This window comes from Python bivittatus, unplaced genomic scaffold (genome assembly GCF_059951505.1).
Source record: "Python bivittatus isolate LINGU-HERP-01145 unplaced genomic scaffold, Pbiv_v1 ctg000980_np1212, whole genome shotgun sequence".
Classification (NCBI taxonomy): Eukaryota; Metazoa; Chordata; class Lepidosauria; order Squamata; family Pythonidae; genus Python; species Python bivittatus.
This window is the reverse complement of record NW_028277125.1, coordinates 10,324,477-10,348,651: the sequence shown is the minus strand read 5'-3', so window position 1 is coordinate 10,348,651 and position 24,175 is coordinate 10,324,477. Positions and strand designations below refer to the sequence as shown.

General features: G+C 41.6%; 2 protein-coding genes across 7 annotated transcripts; one reads left to right on the top strand and one right to left on the bottom strand.

Moving 5' to 3' along the window:
* Window positions 1-322: 322 nt before the first annotated feature.
* Window positions 323-11,072, bottom strand: LOC112540044 (uncharacterized). The gene is made up of 2 exons (XM_025163098.2): window positions 6,560-11,072; window positions 323-1,638 (listed from the first exon to the last, which is right to left on the bottom strand). Exon 1 carries the CDS (start codon window positions 7,705-7,707, stop codon window positions 6,595-6,597), a length of 1,113 nt encoding a protein of 370 aa, XP_025018866.2. The 5' UTR covers window positions 7,708-11,072; the 3' UTR covers window positions 323-1,638; window positions 6,560-6,594.
* Window positions 11,073-11,272: 200 nt separating this feature from the next.
* On the top strand, window positions 11,273-23,835 carry ZNF639 (zinc finger protein 639). Of its 6 annotated transcripts, none has more exons than XM_088131764.1 (5): window positions 11,273-11,384; window positions 17,019-17,096; window positions 18,771-18,878; window positions 21,698-21,829; window positions 22,488-23,835. In XM_088131764.1, the coding sequence occupies exons 2-5, from the start codon at window positions 17,039-17,041 to the stop codon at window positions 23,636-23,638; spliced, it is 1,449 nt and encodes a 482-aa protein (XP_087987890.1). In that variant the 5' UTR covers window positions 11,273-11,384; window positions 17,019-17,038; the 3' UTR covers window positions 23,639-23,835. The 6 variants fall into 6 exon arrangements, with proteins under 6 accessions (XP_087987890.1, XP_087987889.1, XP_025018863.1 ...); XM_088131763.1 differs by having other exon boundaries at window positions 17,019-17,111; XM_025163095.2 differs by lacking the exon at window positions 11,273-11,384 and adding an exon at window positions 11,878-12,570 and having other exon boundaries at window positions 17,019-17,111.
* The last annotated feature ends 340 nt before the right edge of the window (window positions 23,836-24,175 follow it).

The window sequence follows — 24,175 nt, the reverse complement described above, 5'->3', positions numbered from 1 at the left end:
GGTAGAGTTTTTCCCAATCCTTTTAGGTGGAAGGATGGAGAATTGAACCCAGAATGTTTTATGGGCATAGATGGTGGTGTTATCAATGAACTGCCACCCCCCCCTCACATGCCTCATGCCCACAGCTGGTTACATGTTATCGGATGCTGGTAAAAAGTGAAAATACTGTAGGAAAAAGCATTGCCATCTTTTATGGCATCATTTTTGTGATGAAATGGTGTTATGAAGGCCACGCTCAAGGAGATAAGCATTTCCTTAGCCCTCAACAGGAGCGTGAGAAGTTTAAGAAGCTTCTTAAACTTCCCACGCTCCTGTTGAGAGCTAAGGAAACGTTTATCTCCCTGAGCGTGGCCTTCATAACACCATTCCATCACAATTTTATATCCAAGATGTATGCTTGTGAAAACAATTTGAAAACTGAAGTTGGAAACTACAGAGAAACCTTTACAGACTGTTTGCTCCTCCCTCCCTAGGCATTTTTTCCCATTCTCTAAATCCTTCAGTTGCATTCATGGAGACATATGGGTGGCACCACCATCTGTTGCCTGTGGCTTCTACCTCTTGATTCTAAAAGGAACCAACTACTGAAGACTGACCCTGATAGCCGGGTCTTTTGACAGAGGTAACGTTCTGCAGCGCCATAGCTATATATACCCTTCAGAATCTTGGGTTGACCTCCCAAGGCTCCTCCAACAGTCATTCTTAACATGGTATATACAGAAGAGGATAAATTGGTTAATGAATAGGGAGTAATTCTAATCCTAAACAAGCTGGGTTAAACTTGTGATTCCAATCCACTTGCTGGAGTGTAACTACACAGCATGTCATTCAACTGCCAGGTGCAACCCTCATCCTCAAAAGGATTATGCATCCCAGCCCGGGTACTACTTCCTCAGGTTAGAGAATGGCATATTGAAACCTGGTTGTTTAGTTATGCCAACTTGGGTAAAAGAGAGCACCTTACCAATACAATAGGATGTACTGAGCCATCCAGCATCAATATGAAACATTTTGACTACACACAAATAGCGTCTGGAGAGATGCAAGGGAAGCCATTCTCCTCAGGAAACTAGAACCAGGGCCTTCTTCCTAACTCCACAGTCTTAATCTGAGATGAGAATGGGTATGTAGCTGCTTTTTCCATATTTCTTCTTCTGCCTCGGTTTTGTATTTAAATCTTAACTGACAGTAATTTATCAAATAGGTCTACTGCCTAGACCTTAAATTTCCTCCATGACTGGGGTGACAAGAGCTAGGCTTTTTCGTACTAGAAGTAAAGGCTTTTTCAAGTCAAACTTGATGCCAAGTGAAGTTCCATGAAGTTTTCCTGGCAGCAACACAGAAATAGTTTGCTACTGTTTTCTTCCTGGATGGATGGATGGATGGACGGACAGACAGACAGACAGACACACACATACACACGCTTCCCAAACTAGCCTCCAGCCTTGGAATCCCAACAGCCTGACCCTGCTTTGCAATGCCAGCTGAGAACAGCCTGGTGCTGCCACCTGTTAAGACCTTTTCATGCTTGTGTAAACAATTCCAAAATTAAAGCACACACTGAGAAAATTTGGAGGGAATAATCTGAATTTTAAATGATGTTCCAGGGATGGTGAGATCTTGCACATTACTGGAGATCTGTAAAGAAAAGCAACAGAAAAACATGAATCTTTAAAGTAGTTGGATGCTGATAAGTTGAAAGTTTAGAGAAAAAAGAAGTATTCTGTATGTGTCAGGCCTAGCCCAAGGAACTCCAGGAGACCATGTAGATTCAGTTCAGCAATGTTTATTAGCTACAACCTCTAGCAAGACTCTTCCCAGACTGAAACCTCAGTTCCCAAAGTCAGCCAGTCAAAACAGAGTGAATTCCTCAGGGAGGTGCCAGCCTCATCCGCTTATCTCTTCCTCGCCCCTCAGGAGACGAAAGAGGATGTTTCCCTCCCTGAATGTGGCCTTCATAATTCCATTCCATCACAGTATGATGGAAACTAAAGGTTCCAGTCTTCAATCCTGATTGCCCCTTGCTATCTAGAAATACTACAAAATATTTATTATAAATTACCTTGTTATAATTATCGCTAAGGAGCACAAGGAAGTGCATATAGCAACATGCTTTTTAAAAATGTAGCTGAATCAAAGCCCTGGTCAACAGGATTTGTGGTCTCCAGTTGGTTAATGAATCAGGAGTGAAAATGAACCAGACAACAGTTACAGAAACAACAGGGATGTTGCAATGAGTCTTGAGACAGGTGAGGCAGCGCAGAGCATATTAAGCAGTATGACAGAATGAACAGCAGTAGGAATGGAAGAAAGCTTTTAACTGAAAAAAATTAAAAAGAACAGAGGGCAAATAAATAGTATAAAAGAAAGATTCATCTTAATTTTTTATCCTGTATTTAAAACCGTCCCAAAGCACTATCCCAGGAAAGATTAAATACAGGATAAAAACTAGTCAAAAATTATACAGGTAGTCCTCACTTAACGACCATTCAGCAACCAAAGTTACGATGGTGCTGAATGAATGGTAGTTATGGCTGGTCCTCGAAGTTACGGGCATTGCAGTGCCCCAGTGGTCACGTGATTAAAAATTGGGCGCTTGGCAGCCTGCCCATGTTTATGACCACAGCATGCACTTCAACTCCCCCCACCTGCCTATCTCCTCCCATCTCTGCCCTTTTGGCAACCCTGCACTCCACCACCTACCCCTGCCACCCTAGCTGACCTTTGCCATTTCTTTCCCCCTGCTGCTGATGAGGTGCACCCGGTCCTTCATGAGACCCTCACGCAGCCTCCCTGAAGCCTTGCAAGGGGCCAGCAGCTGCCTTGGCCAGGTGCACCTTAGCAGCAGCAGGAGAAAAAAGATGGTGAAGGTCAGCTGGGGCAGCAGGAGCAAGCAGACGAGTGCAGGATGGACAAAAGGGCAGAGATGGGGGAAGAAAGGCAGGTGGGGGGAGTTGAAGCAGAGGCAAGCGTGGCAGGCAGGAGAAGCACGAGGTCCTAGCCTAATGACCGCAGTTGGGACTACCAGGACTGCCATCACTAAGTGGTGTGGTCACATGATGTTTTGCCTAACAACCACTTCACTTAGCGACAGAAATTCCAGTCCCAATTAGGGTTGTTAAGTAAGGACTACCTGTAAGCAAATCAGAAGAGGGCAATTGTTTTAACTATTACTAGCCATTAAAAAGAATAGAAAGCAGCATCTAGGCCACCCCATTCCCATTTGTTTGTTATCTGAAAAAGCTGAGGAGAAAAGGCTGGTTTTCACTACACGTGGGAATTAAGAATGGAAGGGAGTCAATTATGCCTTCAGGGTGGGAGGAGTATTTCATCATCTAGATATCCTCCCTGATAAAGCCCTGATTTGGGTGCTCCTAACAGAGCCAATTCCTCAGATCACAACAGGCTAAAAATGTAATATAAGCAGTTCTTCAGTACCCTGGACCCCAGGTCTCCAAAGCTCTAATGGCAACAACCAGCACCCCTTAGGAAACAGGACACTTGCTTCTCTGTGTCCAATAGTATAAAATAAGATCATGTTCTCTAGTTCAATGTTGTTTCTCTGGTTCTCTAGATTCTGCGCTAGTTCAACCTTATGGAAGGATAACATCAAGACACCAAATGCCAGTGTTTGTCCTTTCTTGTGTTTATCCTACAGAAATATCTCGATTGTGTTGTTTTTTAACTTGAACAGCTTTCACATCACAAATGGCAGTGGTCACCAAGATGTTTGTCTCAAGGCCGTAACACGGTGGTTAGTGTCATTGCTAAGCTAGCTTCGGTGATACCTTGCTTAAAATCTGGATTCTCTTCTTACAGTAACCTGAGTGGGCTTAGTCTTTTACAAGGGGTACAAAACTAAAATGCAGAAGGAAAATTCACACTTAAAGGGCCTTTCCCTTCATGACTGAGATGTGACTGAAAGCATGCAGTTTAAAAATCATATTTTTGCTTTGCCTCTGGCTGCTGCAAACGCTCCCAATCACATCACTGCATTTTTTTATTTTTTTTTATTTTATTATCAAACTTGTATGGCACCCATCTCCCCCAACGGGTGACTCTGGGCGGCTCACAATAATAAAAAAGAAAAAACACAGGTCCCTCCAACCATGGATAAAATCTATAAATAATTAAAAAAACATATATTAAAAATGCCCTAAAACCTCCTATAATTTTTAGCCCTAAAAACCTGCAAGATGCTGGGGGGGGGGGGGAGACAAACCCATCACCCCACCAGCTATCTCCACAGGTGTGGACCCCCCTCCGGCCCCCAGGCTTTCTGGCAGAGCCAGGATTTAATCCTTTTCCTGAAGGCCATGAGGGAGGGGCCACACCGGATCTCAGGAGGCAGGATGTTCCATAGGGCAGGAGCTGCAGCAGAAAAGGCTCTCTGCCTAGACCCCACCAATCGAAATTCCTTGACTGGTGGGGTCTGCAACCTGCCCCTTCTGCTGGACCAAGTGGGGTGGGGTGAAATGACCGGGGCGAGGTGGTTCCTCAGATAACCTGGTCCTGTGCCATGAAGGGCTTTAAAGGTGATGACCAACACCTTGAATTGGACCCAGAAACAAACTGGTAACCAATGCAGCTCACGCAACAGCGGTGTTATACGTGCCCTCCTAGGGGCATTGAGAACTGTCCGCGCCGCCACATTCTGCACCAGCTGTAGCTTCCGGATACTCTTCAAGGGTAGCCCCATGTAGAGCGCATTACAGTAATCCAATTGATGTACTTTGGCAGTTTAAGAAATAAAGGTGTATTAAGCCTTTGGATAGGCTTAGTACAGATAAAACTGGGGCACTGGGCAGGGATCTTACACTATCCCCAAATTATAAAATGTTGCTCCCACCTGCTTGTGTGATGTAATCACCAAACCCCTTGTGAGCCCTGACTGCAGAAAAAGAGGGGATGCACCCCCAGCTACCAAAAAACCGATCATGTTTGCAGCCAGAGCATCTTGAGAAATCATTGGCAACTTCACTGTGCTGGGATTCAGGGAGACTGTTATGTCTCATACAGACCCTGACAGTCTGTAGACACTGGGACAAGGCATTGATAGCATCTCCTGCGTGACCCGGGGTGGTGATGTATAATTGGGAATCATCAGCACACTGATGAAACCACATTCCCAAATGGATGAATGACCTCTCCCAGTGGCTTCATGTAAATGCTAAAAAGGAAGGGGAACAGGCCCAAGCTGTGTGCCCCACAAGGAAGTGACCTCCTGGCCAATCTCTCCACTGCCACCCAGTTGAACTGTCCGCTAAGGAATGGAAACAGAGCAAAACAGTGCCTCCAATTCCCAACCTTCACAGGGGGTCTAGGATGATACCATGATCAATGGTATCAAAAGCTGTCAAGAGTCCTAAAAGGATGAGGGGGCTGTGCTACCTCCATCCAAGTCCTGACAGAAGTCATCCACAAAATTGAATAATGCTGTTCCCATCCTATGCCCACACCTGAAACCTGAATGAAAGGAGTTGAGATAGTCTGCTTTCTTTCCTTCTAGATACTGAAATCCTCTGTATCAACTTAGAGTCTAGTGGAGGTCCTAGCTAAAACATAGAAAATTATGTTTTATACAGTCTTCCAAAGGTGTGAACTGAGAAACAAATTAGAGTATAGTACCTTTATTGATTAGTCAATTGACCATATCAAGAAGACCATGACAGTGATAGGCTAAGCTACAATTATAGTTGATTTAGTTTGGGCTTAAATGTTCTGTGAACTCAGCTACTGTGGTATAAAAATTATGATTTATAGCTTAGTGTAATGTCTAAATTCTATGTACAGTACCAGCAGTGCCCGTAGCAAATTGCAATGCTGACAACATGCTCATTTTCATACAAATACCATTACTTCTGAACACAAGTACCCAAGTCACAGTATTTGCATGTTATCATTCTCTCCCCACCACAAATGCCCATGCACACAACTATAATTTGCAAGAAGAGCCAGTGTACTGTAGTGAATAAAGTGTTGGTCTAGGACTGTGAAGATCCAGATTCCAATCCACTCTCAGCCATGAAAACTCACTGGATTTTAGGCCATCCTCTCTCAACCCAGCTATCTCATAGACTGTTTTGGGGGGGAGGAAATATAGAAAAAAAATCTTACATATATCACTTTGAACTTCTGGATATAAATCTAATGAATGCTTTGTTTAACTGGCTCTTAGTATGAAGACTGAACTCAGCTACCTTCATCTCCTGCCTTGAATCTTTCAAAGTAGGCATGGCCCATGTGTGTTGAAGGTTTATTCTTTCTCCTGTTGCACAGGATCTCTTTCTCATCTAGATACCTGTTCAGCTCTTATTAAAACTGAGCACTTGCTATATACATGTTCTGGATAATCCTATCCCCATCACTGGTGTTTTAGTATGAACAGGGTTTATATATTCATTCCTTCTTTTAATCAGTCCCACGTTTGCTTGATATTGCCTTAGCAATACATACCCAATTACTGCAGCTTATTCAACAAACCATGGTTAAAGCAAACTTTAGCTCAGCATGATGTGAGACCCAAGATCACACTGTTATTCCAGGCCCTTGAGCTTACCTCATGTGATCAGAGTGGTCATCAGTAGTGCCCATTCAGAACTTCAGGGCTGCTCGAATTGCCTGACAAGCTGCTCTCTTGACTTCTAAAGCTCTTTCAGGTTGGCCCGACTGATAGACAGCTACCTGGACTTGAACTTCTGGCTCTGTCCCATCATGGTCTAACAACAAATCACAGCAAAAGAACCCATCTAGCAAGCACCTCAGCCAGCGCCGTGCCCGGGCCTCCTGTTCTGCATCCAATCCTGGATCTGGATCCACCTGCACAATGACTCCAACCAAGGCCACTGGGTTATAATAGATGCAATTCTTCAGCTTGTGTAGCATTTCGGCCAGTCGATCCAGTTGGTCCCAAGACTTAAGGAAAGGGGCTCTGCACAGGAAGAAGATGAGCTGGGAGTAGATTCTTTCTTGTTGCCGGGAACAGCCATTCTCATTCAAGAGCTGAGATCTCTCAGGCCACTGGGTGGCAACTTGATCACAGCAGATCACTGAGCTGGTCACATGGAAAGCTGGTATAGGGAATTTTGCAAACACTTCCTGTCGGAAGTTCTCCACCACCGCCTGGCTTTGCAACTCCCCAAGCAAATGCACGTTGCCTCCCATCATAAACTGAAGGGTCACAAATTCCAACTCCAACTTTTCTTCATGTGGAAGGTCAGATCTGGTGACAACTGCCAACAGATCTCTGACAAGCTTTAGGCCTGCCTCTTGGCCATCTTGTTCTGCTGTTCCCACTTTCTCTGTGACTTCTTCCCAGGATCTCCCAGCCTGCCTCAGGATCTTTTTGTGAGTTCCTACTGAAAACCCTCTGAACAAACCTTGGCCTGCTCCAGCTGATTCTGCATTCCTTGTTGGGGCTTCTGCAGATTGTTCGGTAAAGTCTTCCTGTCCTCCTTGAACTTGCTCTTTGATCTTTGGCCGAGCTCCAGCCACAAACTCACAATCCCTTCCATTCTCCTCTGGGATGTCTCCATTTAGCTCCGTGCTATCTTCCTGTGTTCCTTCTTCTTGCTCTAGAGTATTCTCCTGATTGCCTGCCTCCAGCTCTGCGACCTGCTCCTGAACTGTTTCATTCAGCTCCCTACTCTTCACCTCAGCATTTGTCTCTTGGTCTATAACCTCTTGGATTCCTCCCTCCTGCTCCATAACCCTTAGCCTCCTTCCTCCCCCTGATCATTTCTCCAGGTCCTCCCAAGTCTGATTGACTTCTTGTTGCCTAGACCCACTGGCTGCCTTGTGTCACAATAAGCACTGACCCACTCATTCATTGGATACTGACTTTGACCAGGTTAATCTTGTGAAACTTATATTACCCTTTTAAAATAGCAAGCAAATTATTTTTTTACATAATAAAAAGGGAACAGGTGTACCAGAGCTTTTCAAACTACCTTTACTACAATGTATTATTCTAAAGCAAAGACCAACTAAAACAAAGTACAAATACCACGCTAATGTGGTTGACTGGTTTATGCTTGTATCATGTGAATACAGCCATCAAATAATATTGATGAGGCTGTCCCCGGCCGTCCCATCATTCTGCAAGATTCTGTCTCCTCCCTCAGCTTGCTTTTGTAGGCTCTGGGCAAGTGTGCACATTTCCAGAAAAACACTGGATTACAGCCACTTGCCATGTTTATTTTCAGATAATGTCTATATCTCTATGGGAGCTTCAGAAGCATTCTTAGAAATAAAGCCAAGTAAAGCAGACACCCCAGCAAGTATCTGATGAGATGTCCATGGGCACATCGATACCCCGTGGGAACACAGTGGTATCATCTTCTGTGGGCTGCAATTCCTTTAGCAAAAGTTTTATTGGCTTTGGATATACAACAAAGGCTGCATAAAGGTATGATGATAGCAACAGAGTTGATATCAACATCTTAAACTGGTAGGACTGTTCCACTTCAGCCTATAGGTTAAATGAGATAAGGAAAAATATGCTACATGTGAAAAAGCAAAAAAGAGGGGAGAGTTATTGGCCTGCAACCCCCTCTCCTCTGAAATTTAGGTGGCATGATATATCTTTTGTTGCTGTTCGCAGAGACTTGTTTTTGTATAGAGTTTGTGGGTAGGAGAGAACATGCAGTACTCAGAAGTTTAGTCTGAAACAGAACAGTCCTGTCTCACATCTCGGAATTTTCACCATTCTATGAACTAGGTTCACACAGTGTGCTAAGCCTTGGTTTGACTAACAATAGTTTGTTGAATGATTTCATGTATTCAATTAATACTCCATTTTTCTATCTGAACAAATACTCAGGGCCTCTAACAAAATGTTCAAAAGCATTCCATAAGCTGAAAGTGACCCAGGAGAAGGCCTTGGCCCACTTCCTAGATACGTAAGCTTCCTCTTCTTAACAGGATGATTTGATAATGAAAGAGGCTTTTCCTCAGATAGCCACATCCCAAGCATTTGGGGTTTTAAAGATTAATAATAGCACTTTGAAGTGTGCCTGGTAAACAATTGGTAACCAGTAGAAATCTTTCAGTACAAGTGTCACATAATCCTTTCTTTTTTCCTTCCCAGATGCAGATTCCATTCTATTAATTTCAGCCCCCAACTCAAACCTGTGTAGGTTTGTTAAGATATCTTCTCTAAAGCTACCCTTCCCAGCTTTGTGTCATCTGCAAATTTAATAATCTTCCCCTCAATCCACTCACTAATAAAATGCATTCAACGCTTTTCTCTAAGCAAAAGTTGAGCCATTAACATCACTTTTTGGGTGTGATCATTCAGCCAACTATAAATCCACCTAATACTAATATTATCTAGCCCATATTTTACCATTTTATTAAAGAGAATTATCAGGGGAGGGTCTGTTGAAGACTTTGTAGACATCTAGGCATACTATGTCAATTACTACCTTATCTATTAAGCTAGTATCTATGTCAAAAAGAAGGTACTGTGGAGTCCTTGGGGTTCTCTGAGCTTGGTTCTTTTCTTGCAAATGTTTCATTCCCCGGCTAGGTCACATCTTCAGTGCTAAAATGGGATGAGGTTTGCTCTCTATATAACTGCTGTGGCCTGCTTTGCCAGTGCTGGTGGGGGTGTAAAAAGAAGATAGCCCAGCTGCCAAAATTTACACCAATTGCAACTTCTGGATAACTTCCAAGGGTAGCCTCACATAGAACGCATTGTAATAATTAAGGTTGTATGTAACCAGACTAAAATTGCCAAATCAAACTAATTCAGGAAGGGTTATAGCTGAAGGGTCACGACTGTATAAATTTTCCTTTTGCCACAACTACTATCAACAAATCCAGTGACAGCTGAACATCAAGGACCACCAGCTTTCAGACTTTGAAACTGCTCTTTTAGTTACAGAAAGTGCAATCACGTCCAATATAGAAGCCTTGAATCTAGCTTCTTATTTACAACAGCTTCTCCATCTTGGCTGGATTTGATTTCAACTTGTTCTTTATTATCATTTTTGTTGGTCACACAGTCAGCCAGAAGTTTAGACTGGATTTAGCATTTTTATCCACCTATCCAGTCCTTCCCAAGGACCTGAGATAGGCAGATGTTGTTGTTTGACAATTACTATTGTTGGTTGCACAGTCAGATCATGATGATGATGATGATCTTTTATCCTGCCTTTTATATAACTTGGGCAATTCAACATACCTAATAATACATTCCTTGGAACTGGATGGCAAGGAAGAGTAGAGATTAGTGTCATGGACATATTGGTGGCACCCAACTCCCCAGATGAGTGGGTCCAATCTTTCCTATCAAGTCACTTTTCCGTGAGGTGGGCGGTATCTAACTTTGAAATATAATAAATAAGTTCATATAAATAACAGCATAAGGAACAAGAAGAACAGACTATTAGCCTAGGCATCAAATCATAGTTCCCCAGGAACACTTTTTGGTGCGACTTTATAGGAAGGATCGAACCCACTGCAACTCACTGTCCCTCAGTACAATCTAGAGTAATGCCAAGACTGCTGGCATCAAACACTGCTGAGAAGTCCAGAACTCCCCCACCCATCCAGTCATTCACTAAGGTGCCAAGCAATGTCAGGCCAATTGATTATGATGATGCACCATCATTGTTTTCAACTCCTAGCGACCATATAGATAGATTTTCTCCATGACAATCTATCCCTAAACTGGTCCTTCAGCTCTTCCAACAGTGCACCCACCGCCTCTGTAACTGAGCCCCTCCACCTTGCTGCTGGTTGTCCTCTTCTTCTCATTCCTTCCCCCTTTCCCAGCATCGGAGCCCTCTCCAGAGAGCTGGGTCTTCACATAACGTGTCCAAAGTAGGATAATCTGAACCTGGCCATTCATGCCTGGAGTGAGAACTCCGGGTTGATTTCTTTGATGAACCATTTGTTTTCTTGGCTGTCCATGGTACTCTCAGGATCTTCTCCAACACCAAAGTTCAAAGCATCAATATTCCTTCTATTCTGCTAGGTCAATCGCTTGATCGAAACTGCTGGACATAATCAGCTGCATTCAGATGCCCTTGGGGCTGCAGGGTCACTCCATCCTCAAAAAGGAGGATGAAGTGGCCCTGCAGCCCCAAGGTGGGCTAAGCCACCGGCCGCACTTTGCATCTCAGGAGAGCTGGGCTCCTTCCCCAGGGCCACGCCAAGCCAACATCCAAGCCACCCCAAGCGCCCCACCTCCGGCCGGGGTCGATCGGACCTTACGGGGGAGAGGACGCGAGGCGCATGCGCATTGGCGCGCGCCCGCCTTTCCCAGCGGGGTGGGGCCAGGCCAGGCGTCTGTCGCGTCCGCCAGGTCCTCGCGCGCTCCCCGGCGGGCTCCCCGTTCCAGCGGCGCGTGAGGCGGCGCTTGCGGCCTGCTCCTCGAGGTGAGTCCCGCCGCGTCTCCCGCGCTCGCGTGCGCCGAGGGCCGGGGCAGCGGAGCTGTTCATTTCCTTTCCCAGGAGCTCGGGGCGCCGGCTCACCCGCGGACACCCCGGCCGCTTTCCCGGGGAGGGCTTTGGGGGCATGCCTTGGGCTCTGCAGAAGGGCGTTGAACCCTCTCCCCTGCGTGGCGGTCACGATCATCGTAATTATTCTCCTCCTCGCTTTCGTCACTCCAGGGTTCAGCAGCACCGCGTGAATCGTTGCACCGCCCTCTCATTTTTACCCGGGAGTAACCCCATGGTACTCAATGGGAAGCCTCCTCTTCCCGCCCGCCAGGCATCAGGTCGCCTTGGGGAAAGCTTCTTCGGGTTCCCATCGCGGGGATCAATTCTCACTCCTATAAAGGATCGCAGATCCAAGATGCAACGCAGTCCGAGCTGAAACCAGCCTGGCTGGAATGGGGGGTTCGGGGGGGCCTTGGAGCGGGAGAGTCGATGGAGGGGGCTGGGTTTGTAGAAGATTTTAAAAAGCGGGGGAGTATTGATCTTTCCCATAATAAGGATATGGTGTGTGATCTGCTTTGCATCATCTCCTTCTCTGCAAAGGTTGGGACATCTGTACCATTTCTGCCAGTTATTTTTTTTAATGATAACATAAGCATGCTTAAAATAAGGGTTTTTTAAAAAAAAATAAAACGGGAGTAGTTTCACTGCTTTCCCTTCTTGTGCTTCTCCCAAATCGAAATGCCCTTAAAAGAAATTTCTGCTGATCGTTAGATCCCTCATATTTCTCTCTGTGGAATCAGTCCATAAAAATTGGTGCCTCTTTCACTATCTCTTTTTCTTTGTCTTGTATAAATATGGTACACCTCACCAGAATGAGATGCTAGAGTCTTGATATTGTAAACATGCATGGTACCAGTTCAAACTTTCCTCATTTGAAGGAGCCATCTTTTTAACACTTACATTAAATCTTTGCAAGTAGGAAATTAGTGAAGCCTAGAATGATAGACTGGAACTTTTTTTTTTTTTTTACCCTCACTGCAAAGGTTTTATTTGAAGAAACATTTGAAATCTGTTCTCCACTTAGAACCAGATAAAGAATACCTCTACTTCCCTAAATTCTGCATGGCTGGTTTCATGCAGTCCATAAATCGGTTAAAGACTGTGGTTGCATGTGAATACCAAGGTAAACTTAGTTTTATTGCAGGGTGGGGGGTATTGATTTAGTATGCAATGTAAAGCCAGGCCTGTTTTTGATTCATTTATTGTGGGAACCCAGAAAAAATGTAACCTGTTGAAGCATGTTGGGTGAACCCAGCCACTATGTAAATCAGACATGAGTGTATTGATAGGGAAGGTTGATTTCTTCCTCTACTCTAAAATAACTCCATCCTTCTCTTCTACCTGAGAATTTTTGACAGAGGAGATTGGATTATGAATCAAGGCACACAATTTATTTATGCAGTATTTATTTATTTTACTTAAAAGATTTATATGGCTGCCCATCTTGTAGTACCCACAAGTCTGAGCAGCTAACAACAGTGATAAAATCACAAACAATAAAACAAAAAATCAAGAAAAAACAGGTACTCAATCCATCATCTACATCCATTCATCTATGCAATCCCAGGGCTCTGACCTTACCATACCAACACTTGAGGGAAAAGCCAGCTCTTTACAGCTTTCCAGAAGGTTAAGGGGATGAGAGCCTGCTGGATCTCAAGGGGAAGGGTGTTCCACAGGAGGGGCTGATGTGGAAAAGACATGCTTCCTAGGTCCCATTAGATGGAAATCAACCAAAATCCTACTCAACCTCTTTGGAGAGCATTTATTGTGATGTTTCTTTCTTTCTATTTTATGTAAAGTGCATCTCACCTGCACCATTTTTATACAATGCTCCTGAGTCATATACAGGTCAGATGGTGTATCCCTGCACATTCTTTCTCATATATTGACATAAAGGTCTTTATGTTCCTGGGACCATATACAGGTTTGTGCAACATGACTTTTGGGTATTTTTAGATACAGGCTTCCTGTCTGATTTCCAATTGACCCATATAGCCTCATATATAATTCAACCCAAGTTAATGATCTTTGACGGACCAGAGTAATTTCTGAGATACTACAGTGGTGGGAATTGCTTTTGGCAAGTGCAGAAATTTTTGAACTCAGCTAAAGGTTATTCACTTGGAAGCAGAGATGCATACTTGAGTGCTGTATGTCTGTGCTCTCTTTCCTTTGCAAGAGTTCTCTCTTTGTTACCAAGAAAGAGATCAGCATCCAGGGTCTAAAAAATTTAATGTGCAGTTGAGAAGATAATTTGGAAACTCAGCAGGCAGGATCTGAAAGTGAGAAAAGCTTTGTGCTCTGAATGATCAGACATTATTTTTTTGCCATATCTTGAATACTTAACACATGCATAAACAATTTGTTAGTATTATGGACTGCAGCTCTTCCAAACCCCAGCTACATAACAGAATGTAGTTCAAAGGTTCTTGAGGGCACCAATCCCCTCTTACCCTATTTAACACTTCTCCCAGTTTCATTGTACATAAAACTTCATTACAGAAAAGGGGTTTGCCTCCTGGTGAGCTAAATGGCAGGGCAAGGTACAAAACTCAAGGGCTTTGTGATTTTCAGTCCATTCTCATAGCCCTTAAACTATAACAGCTACTTAACTGAGCATAATTCTCCATTTGAAAGACTTCTGCCTGCATATAGACTATCCTTGGTCTTTATGAAGATTGCCTTGTACTCTGCCATGGTTCAGGTTGTTCTTTCTAGTAAATTTCCTCCCATAGGGGAGGTCTTCAGTGTCATGGGAGCACTTCTATTTTGTGAAACAAGAATTAGAAACCCTTTAATATTTCTTCAGATAAATTCAGTTTCTCAGGAAATGTGTCTGTGTGTGTATCTGTAAATCTGTAGTTTGAATTTAGTAAGAGATAAACACTTCTCTAGCTTATGTTTATGTTGAGGGGCATGAGGTCCATTTAAAAAATGGCTGCCATAGTAGCATGCCAATCACAAATCAAAAAGTCAAATTAGTTTGGAGGCTCAAAGGCACGGGTCTGTGAGCACCAAATTGGGGACCCCCATTGTATGAAGTCTGTGTCACCAGATCTCCATACCTACAAAACTACACACAATTTACAAACTGAAGATTAAAAAGGATCATTTGTCCATGTTCATACAAACATTGGAATTGCATAATATATTCCATTATGAATTAAACAGCATCCTAATTGTTTTATTTTTCCTTCAGTAGAATTTGTAATTTTCAATTCTCCAGGTGTTATTTCTTTTTCTAATACTAAAAAATCCTATTTAAGAAGTTGAAGGATTCTTTCAAATTTTCATTTTACAGATCTGGAGATACAAATGGTTAATTTAAAATCCAATCTGAAAAATACATATTATTAACATTTGTTATAGTTAGTCGAAAGGGGAAATGCTCAGACAAATTTTCTTTCTGGTCATGTCATTCTTGGTACAATAATATTTTTGAACATAGAAGAGGAGAAAAAAATGTGAGATCTTTAAAAACCACTGGAAGCCAAAAGTTGTATAAAGCTTAGAGAAGATGCTTACATTTTGGTAAACCTCCACAGAAGTAACAAAAATCTACAATACACTCCCTCCAACTTTAGAAAAAGTGTCACCCTTTCTTCCCATTGGCCCCTGAACTGCAGAGCTTACTTTACATCACAATGAAAGCTTTATTGTTCAGTCCTCAGGGCAGGGAGTTGTATTGGTGACAATGACAAATTTCAGCTAGGTATCAAAGCTTGTCAGTAGTCTAAAGCCCCTGAAAAAGGGGTTCCTTCAACACTAGAGGACCAAGACAGAGATCTACTTTTGGTTCCTGCTGGGTTTTGGATTCAACCTGTAGATAAAATACCATCACATGTGTGCTCCCATTCAGTGTTGGAAATGGTAGCATAATACAGTGTTCTCTTTCATTTAACATTTTGAAGTGTTGCTATAAGTACATTACACATTTAAAGAAAAATATGGGGAAATCACTTCATAATCCTTCATGCTCACATCTCTAAGTAGTGCCTATTACTAACTTAGATGCGCAAAATGGATTATTTATTACTGATCATGCTTTTCCCAGGTGCATGCTTGAGGCTGCAGTTTTCTAAGCCTCATTTTCAGCCTCAAGCCACATTTAAACAGATTTAATAATCTCTCACTTTCTTTAGAGATCTCCAGGAATTAGAGTCCTGTAAAAATGACTTGGGATGTCTGAACATTCTCAGCATGTTCACTGAATTTACAGGATTTGCAATAGAAGGGGGCAGCTTTTGTTTACAATTGATATCAAGTCGAGAACAATTTATTTTATAAGTAATACACAGTACTAAAATAAATTGCCTGGTTGGAATTGAGAACTGTCTGTCTGGGTTCTGCTATACCAGGACATCACTTGTGCATTATGCATTGAAATTGACAGATACGACTCACCCTGAGCAAATATGGTTGTATCTCTTTTTCATCATAGTTTTGGGTTTACCTCAGCTATAGAGAGAGAAAGGTTATTTTATTGTGAAATCTTTAACTGGTGTTCTAATTAGCAAGAACATTTCTGACCTGAGGCTCCTGTGGCTAGGTGGTAATATTAAACTCAAATGGATTTGTGGACTTCTTTTATTCCAGAAATTATTGGATGACATTTCTAATGCCTCAGGCCTTTGGGCATCTACATATAACACACAATTCACATCCTAAAAAAATGATTGTAAATCATTTATTAAATAAGAAATAAATCTGTCTTATGTGTGAGCATAAGCCAATCTAAAGTGATACATCTTCCATCACTGAAATAATCATTCAGTGGCTGCCCTGACAGACAAGGAACCAAAGTACAGAGAACATCCTTGTATCTAAATTGGAATGTCAGTAAAACTTGAAAATATGGTTGAATAGCTTTTTCAGCAGCAGGGGCATCTGGAGGTTGCCAGAAAAATCAAGATGGTGACCACAACCGTGTGATCAAAACCCCAACTCCTCTTTACATGTACCCGGATGCCCCTATTCAGCAGCATAACTTAGGGCTAGGATAGTCTGTTGCTGTCTCAACTCAGAAACCAAGCATGGTAAGGTGTGCTTGGTAATTGGATAGGAGACCAGGGCATTTCAGAGCTAGACTAGGAAACTTCTGAAAGACATCCAGAAGGCAATGGCAAATCACTTCTGTACTGTTGCCAAGAAAACTGCATGGATGTGTCCATATAGTCACCAGGAATCAGCTCAAACTCTAGGCATCTTTTCTTGTTGCTGTTGCTGCTATTAAATAATTGGTAGCTAGACTTCTTAGACAATCTCCTGAAAATTACCCAGAGATCTATTGGCACTGCAACTTCCAGAATTCCCAGCAGATCTGTATTTTTGGTGCACCAAATTAGGGAAGATTATACTTGGAGATCCTAGTCTACATTCTAACTGAACCTGCCTGAAGATGCACTTCGTGCGTGAACTGGGGTATAGGCTGATTGTGTTGATTATTGGCAGGGGTAGGTTTATGTTTCTCTTTTGAAGAATCCCATCTATGTTTCTCTTACTCTTTGTAACTGCAAATTAACCAGTAGTGCATTAACAGATATATTTGGCTTTGATTGCTGCCTGCAGTCATTTCAGACTAAAGCAAAATGAATGAGCATCCAAAGAAAAGGAAAAGGAAGACTCTACATCCCTCACGCTATTCAGGTAAATCACATACAGGTATGTTTGCCCGTTTCAGTTACAGTAAATTACATTTTCTTTTGAATGTGAGTAGAGGGCAAAGTTACTGATTTCGGTAGAAGTGTTGATTTGTGTATCATAGAATGTAAGGGTTGAAGGCACCTTGGAGATCACCTAGTCCAATCTGTAAATTTAACCCAACTCCTATATTAATTACTTGTAAGTTGCCATCCCTGTAGTTTATGTTTTTTATTATACAGTGTGATTCAGAAAAAGGAAAAATAAAGCACACAACAGCAAACAGTCTAACACGTTTCCACACAGCACCAATTCTCCCATCATTATAAAAAATGTGCAGGGAGGCAAACAGAATAGTTCAGTTCTGACAGAATTGTTTCCAGAGAAAAATAGTTATTTTGGGGGATAGTGGTGCCCTCTGGCTATCTGTCCCTGTGTCCTATCAATTAAAAAAAATAATCAGTGAGTACTTCAAAGTGGCCTGAGATCAGCTATCTTTCTTTGCTTGAATGAAAGGTGGGGGGGGGAGCCATAGATGAATGCTTTGGCTTACCCAAGAAAAAGAAAGTGAAACAAAGGACAAGCCACTACCTTATAAAGGGCTGTCAAATTTGGAGATTGTAGCAGAAGAATAGGTAAAGGACTGGAAGTGATCTTCTGAAGCAGGAGGAAACCGAGAGGGAAGTTGGGTGAGAACCTGGCAAAGAGGAAAAGGCAAGGAATCTGAGACTAGTGGGAAGGACTGGTGGGAACAAGGAGATTAGTTAAAGAGGCAGACAGGAGAAAGCTAGGAAGATGTCTGCATGTGCTTTGGGCAGAGGCATACAGAGGTAGCATTGAAGAAAGTATGCAGTCTGGAAAGACAGGAGGGGGTGAGGAAGAAACTCATGATTGGCCCACCTTGATTCTCTTGGGTATAAGAAGGAGGGAAAGAAACTTTTAGGCTTTCAAGAGTCTGTTGTTTTAGCCTATATCAATAAAAATAGAGTTCTGGTATTACTTATGCTGTCTGTGTTCTTACCTGGTCTACCTCAAAGAGCTGGCATTTTGGGTAATGTATGTTTGAGAGAGATTAAGCTGTGATTCAGAAGAAGGAATGAGTAGTCAGAAAAGTTGAATTTTTGAACTGGAGGGGTAAGTGAGAGACAGGAAGAGAGTTAAGGGTTTGATCTGAATGAGAAGCATAATTGTGGGTTCAAAGTCATAATTTTATATACTGGGGCACAGATACCATGTTTGTTTTGTATTCAGCTTCACAAGAAATTAGAAACTCCTATACTAAGCATTGTTTATTGCCTTCTGTTTCTTCCAAAAATGTAATATTATTTGGTAGAGTGGAGCAAGAGAAGAGAAGGAGTTAGAACCTTTCCTTCTTCATATCTGTAACAGGCAACCTACCAGTTTTTATGTTAGTTGAAGTTTATTAGAGTCATAGACCACCATCTTATTTTTATGCATTTATGTATTCCTTTCTTGGTCTGCAATTGTGTAACACTTACTGGGAGTAATCTCACTAAAGCCAGTTGAACTTACTTTTAAAGAAACCTATTAAGGATTGCACTATATTCTCTGTAACATCAGAGAATTTAGCAAAAGGAAAGTTGAAAGCTTTGATACAGATGTCAAAAAAATCTCTTCCATCAAATATTTAAGTTCATGCTTTTCTTTTTTTCTATCTAGATTCTTCAGGAATTCCAAAATACATAGATAATAGTGGCATATTTTCTGACCATTGTTACAGTGTCTGTTCCATGAAACAGCTAGACACCAAAGTTCCTGATAACCGAGGTAAAGATTAACATTTGGCAAATTCACTCACAGATGTATTTTTGAGCGGGGTGCCTGTCTCCTTGTACACATGTCCTGCAAGATTTTATGGTATTCTACACAATATTCTGTTTTATGGACTATGTACAGGTAACCAACCAAAAATTGTATGAAAACAAAACTATAAATGCTGTGAGAATGTTGAAATATTGTAAGACCACAGAAGTAGATGGTGTAACTGGATAAAAATTGTTTGCTTATGGAGTGGCTGTGCTGTTCGTTAAACATTTGTATGCCTTTGTGCCTGACAATAATTATTCTCCTATACGAAGGAAAAGGTAAAGAGTGAATTCAAAAACTACAAGGGCATTGGTTTGATGTTTCCCTAGGAAGATGTTTAGCCAAATTTTTATCAAAAGGTGATAAGAGGTGACAATTAGCAAAATTGTGGCTGGTGCACTGTGGCTTTATGTTGAATAGAATGTGTGCAGAAGAGGTTTTTATGTACGAGGGTGAGAAAGAAAGTTTACTGTATGTTTGCTGACTTTTAAAGAAAATTTATGATAAAACGAAAAGGCTTGAAACGTGGAATGATTTGTGAAAATGAGTTGAAGTTTGCTTGCTGAATGTGATAAAGAGCAATATATAATGGAACTAAAACATGGATGAAAATAAGTAGAATGCTTAGCAAATGATTCAGCATTGAGTATGGAATCAGACAAGGATGTGTGATGTGTCTTAGTTTTCATGTACGTATGAATAAATCTGTAAGAAGGCGACATTAGAGGTGTGCTGTTGAGGATGCATTATGTTTGCATGCAGACGATGCTGCCCTATTTCCTGAGAACCTGCATGATTTGCAATGAATATTGGCTACATTGAATGATGCAATAAGGAATACAGATATGATAATTATGTATCAAGGCCTATGGCAATTGTGTTTAACAAGGAAGACAAAGTGATCTAATGCAAGTTATACATAAATGGCAAAAAAGCTAAAGGAAATGGATGAGTTTGTTTAGGTTGGTAGAATGTTCACTAAAGATGGGGAAATGGAGAAATTTGAAGATATGCAGATGTTGGTATAGTAATAATGAGTAATATGTGCCAAAGCAAGAAATGTTTGTCTAGAGAAGCAAAAATGGCCGTGTGGGAGACTCTGCTTCTGCCCCCTTTTTGGGGGGGAAAGACAGGATGGATTGATTCAGGCTAATAATAATAGGTTTATACCAACACTATTAATATTAGGGTGTAACAATCCATCTTGGCTTATTATTTTTCTTATACCTTTCCATACTTTGCATAATGTTACTTATTCCAAAAGGGAATAGGGTGATAGGTAGATAGATATGTGTACAGGTGATACTTTTTGTTGTTCAGTCGTTAAGTCGTGTCCGACTCTTCATGACCCCATGGACCATATCGCGCCAGGCCTTCCTGTCCTTCACTGCCTCCCTGAGTTTGCTCAGTTTCATGCTCATTGCTTTAGTGATGCTATCTAACCTCTGCTGTCCCCTTCTCCTTTTGCCTTCAATCTTTCCCAGCATCAGGGTCTTTTCCAAAGAGTCCTCTCTTCGCATTAGGTGACCAAAGTATCTGAGCTTGAGCTTCATTATCGATCCTTCCAATGAGCAATCAGGGTTGATTTCCTTTAAGATTGACTGGTTTGACCTCCTAGCAGTCCAGAGGACTCTTAAGAGTCTTCTCCAGCACCACAGTTCAAAGGCATCAATTCTTCGGCGCTCAGCCTTCTTTATGATCCAGCTCTCACAGCCATACATTACTACTGGAAAAACCATAGCTTTGACTATGCGGATCTTTGTCGGCAAGGTGACGTCTCTGCTTTTTAATATGCTATCTAGGCTTGCCATAGCTTTCCTCCCAAGGAGCAAGCGTCTTTTAATTTCATGGCTGCAGTCTCTGTCTGCGGTGATCTTGGAGCCCAAATAAATGAAGTCTGTTACTGCTTCCATTTCTACCCCTTCTATTTGCCAGGAATTGATGGGTCCAGATGCCATGATCTTAGTTTTTTTAATGTTGAGTTTCAAGGCAGCTTTCGCACTCTCCTCTTTCACCCTCATCAAGAGGCTCTTTAGTTCTTCACTTTGGAAAAATGAATCTGACAGAGTATATATATTCTTTCCATTTCATGTCAGTATGAGGTATTTCATTCAGTATTAATGTTATGTTAAACCTACTTGTGCCGTCATGATGTGTCATAATTGCACAAAGCAGCAGTCATCAAATTCATTCTTATAGGCAACTACTTATCAATGAAAACCCTTTCTATTACTGATATATGTGTCCTCAAAAAGACTTGATATGATTACTATCGTTTTTGAAAGAACTTCTGCCGCTGAGTAAAGATGTGATTTCAGACAATCAGTTCAGATTGCTATGTTAAAATATGCATTGGAAGATTTTAATATTTAAAGCAACAGTAATGTTTTAAGACATTTGTCATGTTATATCATCACATACTATGCACGGCATAGTAAATATGGGCAAGGAGTACATTAAACAAAAACATACAAGTTTATTAGAAACTTATTCTTGCAGGGATAACTTAGTTGACTTTCTCAGTGTCTGGAGTCATTCTGTCCATATAGAGAAATAGTTTTAGATTTTTAATTTGTATTACAGGGTAGTTAAGTAGGAGGAAGCTAATATTTATTGCTTCCTCTTATGAGTCTGGTAACAGGATATGAAATACATATTGCATGTTGCAGAGCTACTGAAAAAGTATGAATTGAATTAGGAGGGTAACACCAAAATACCCTGAGTCGAGTGGGTGTCTATATAACTTGATTACAAAAACAAAATAATCCTTTCTTCATCAGGTCGATTTCATAACACGGTGCCTAGCATAGATACTGATGAAGATGGCAGCCACGTGTATGCTGGGACATCTCAGTGGAGTGGGATCCAGTCTAATGTCCTGGGGACACACTTGATGGACCCTAAAAAAAAAGGTAAGGGAAAGGTGATTGTGCCAATTCCTGTTTATGCTCCCTATTCTTTATAATGCTGAATGGAAAAGGGGGAAAGACAAGTTAGAGATGTCAGTAATAAAGCACCTTGCTGAGCATTGAAATATTTGGAGCCTGAGAGCCTATATATTGTAGTCATTAGAACAAGGATAGATCGTCTTATGCCCTCCAGATGTTTGGGACTGTAAATCATAATCCTTTGCCACTGGCCTTGTTCCTGGAGCAGGTGGGAGTTGTTCCAAAACTCTGGATTCAGTCTATAAGAAAGCTATCTTCAGCTTCTTAATGAAAGAATGGAATAAAAATATACACCTCTAAGATTTATCCAGGTGCAATTCAGCTGAGTTCAGTAGAACTGAAAAGTAAGTATGCAAAGAATTGCAGTGTTAGTGATCTAACAAAAATAATGATATTGCAAGTTTGCTTTTATTTTCTCTCATAGCATTCAGTACCTCTTAACTGCTTATTCTTAGTGAAATTGGGCATTTTTTTTCTTTTTCTCAGGAAGATCAGAAAGCAGAGTTGATCTGTTTGTCATAATTCAGAGTGTCTTGAATTAAAATCTATCTCCTGTTTTTTGATTAAAATACAAAAAAAAAAAATCAATTCTTTGTAAGTTTGGTCTTGAATCCTTTTGCAGATAAATCCACCAATAATGGAATTTTTAAAGATTCATGTGAGTCACCTATCTTCAGTGACAGTTTAACAGAAGAGGAGAAACCTTTGGACATTCAAACTGTAGAAATTTCCACTACTGAAGTCCAGGCTGTAGAAGTTCATGATATTGAAACTCAGACCATTTCCCCAGAGAAGCTTGAAGCAGAGGATGCAGAGGAAATCCCTCTTGGAAGTTGCAAGGTGCTTGAAAAGAATCCTCCTTTGAACGTCATCATTCCGCCCAAATGGCCCCTGCTTCGGGCAAACAGCAGCGGTTTGTACAAATGTGAACGATGCACATTTAATAGTAAATATTTCTCGGACTTGAAGCAGCATGTGGTTCTAAAGCATAAAACATGCCCTGAGGGCAACATCTGTCGAGTGTGTAAAGAAAGCTTCTCTTCCAAAAAGGTGCTTATTGAACACTTGAAAATTCATGAGGAAGACCCCTACGTTTGCAAATATTGTGACTACAAAACAGTGATGTTTGAAAATCTGAGCCAGCATATAGCAGATACGCATTTCAGTGACCATCTTTACTGGTGTGAGCAATGTGATGTTCAGTTCTCTTCCAGTAGTGAGCTGTACCTCCATTTCCAGGAACACAGCTGTGATGAGCTGTACCTGTGCCAATTTTGTGAACACGAAACAAGCGACCCCGAGGACTTGCACAGTCACGTGGTGAACGAGCATGCAGGCCGGCTGATAGAGCTGAGCGACAGCTACAACAGCAGGCAGCAACAGGGCCAATACAGTTTGGTCAACAAAATCAGCTTTGACAAGTGCAAGAACTTCTTCGTGTGTCAAGTGTGTGGTTTCCGCAGCAGGCTTCACACCAATGTCAATCGCCATGTGGCTATAGAGCACACCAAAATATTCCCCCATGTTTGTGATGACTGTGGGAAAGGCTTCTCAGGCATGTTGGAATATTGCAAACACTTAAATAGCCACCTGTCCGAAGGCATTTATTTGTGTCAATATTGTGAATATTCGACAGGACAGATTGGAGACCTCAGAATTCACCTGGACTTCAGGCATTCGGCTGAACTGCCTCACAAGTGCACCGATTGCTTGATGAGGTTTGGTAATGAAAGAGATCTTTTGAGTCATCTTCAAATACATGAAACTGCTTGAGTGTTGTGTGTATTTTCTCATCTAGCCCAGAATAATAGCATTTCAGAGTTTCCTCAGCATAAAAAGCAGCTGAGTCTGTCGAAGGATGGTGTATTTCATCAAACTTTTAATGCGTAATAGCATGTACAATTGTCTGGAAACCTAGTATTAAGTCCTTTGTGCCTATGGAAGGAAATAAACGTAACTATCCAGCTAAATGTGTATTATTCGTGTTCATATTACTATTTAAAAAGTGAAACAGCTTACATAGATGTGTGCCCTCGTCCTGGACGTTTAGAAGTTGCTAAGATTGAAAAAAATAGCTTTTATGCGGTGTGGCCTTTATACACCTTCCTGTAAGGTGCCTCATTCTCAGTGAGTGTCAGCTTCATGCATATGATTAACTTTCTTCCTCACAGTAATTAGTATCTGATTTTATTTATAGAACCAGAGTCATACTAAGTAGGAGTTTTGAATGTCATCATGCATGAGGCCAATTACATATAGTTCCTTCAATCTGCCCATTAAGAGTCCTTTTGATTTGCAACTATTTCAACA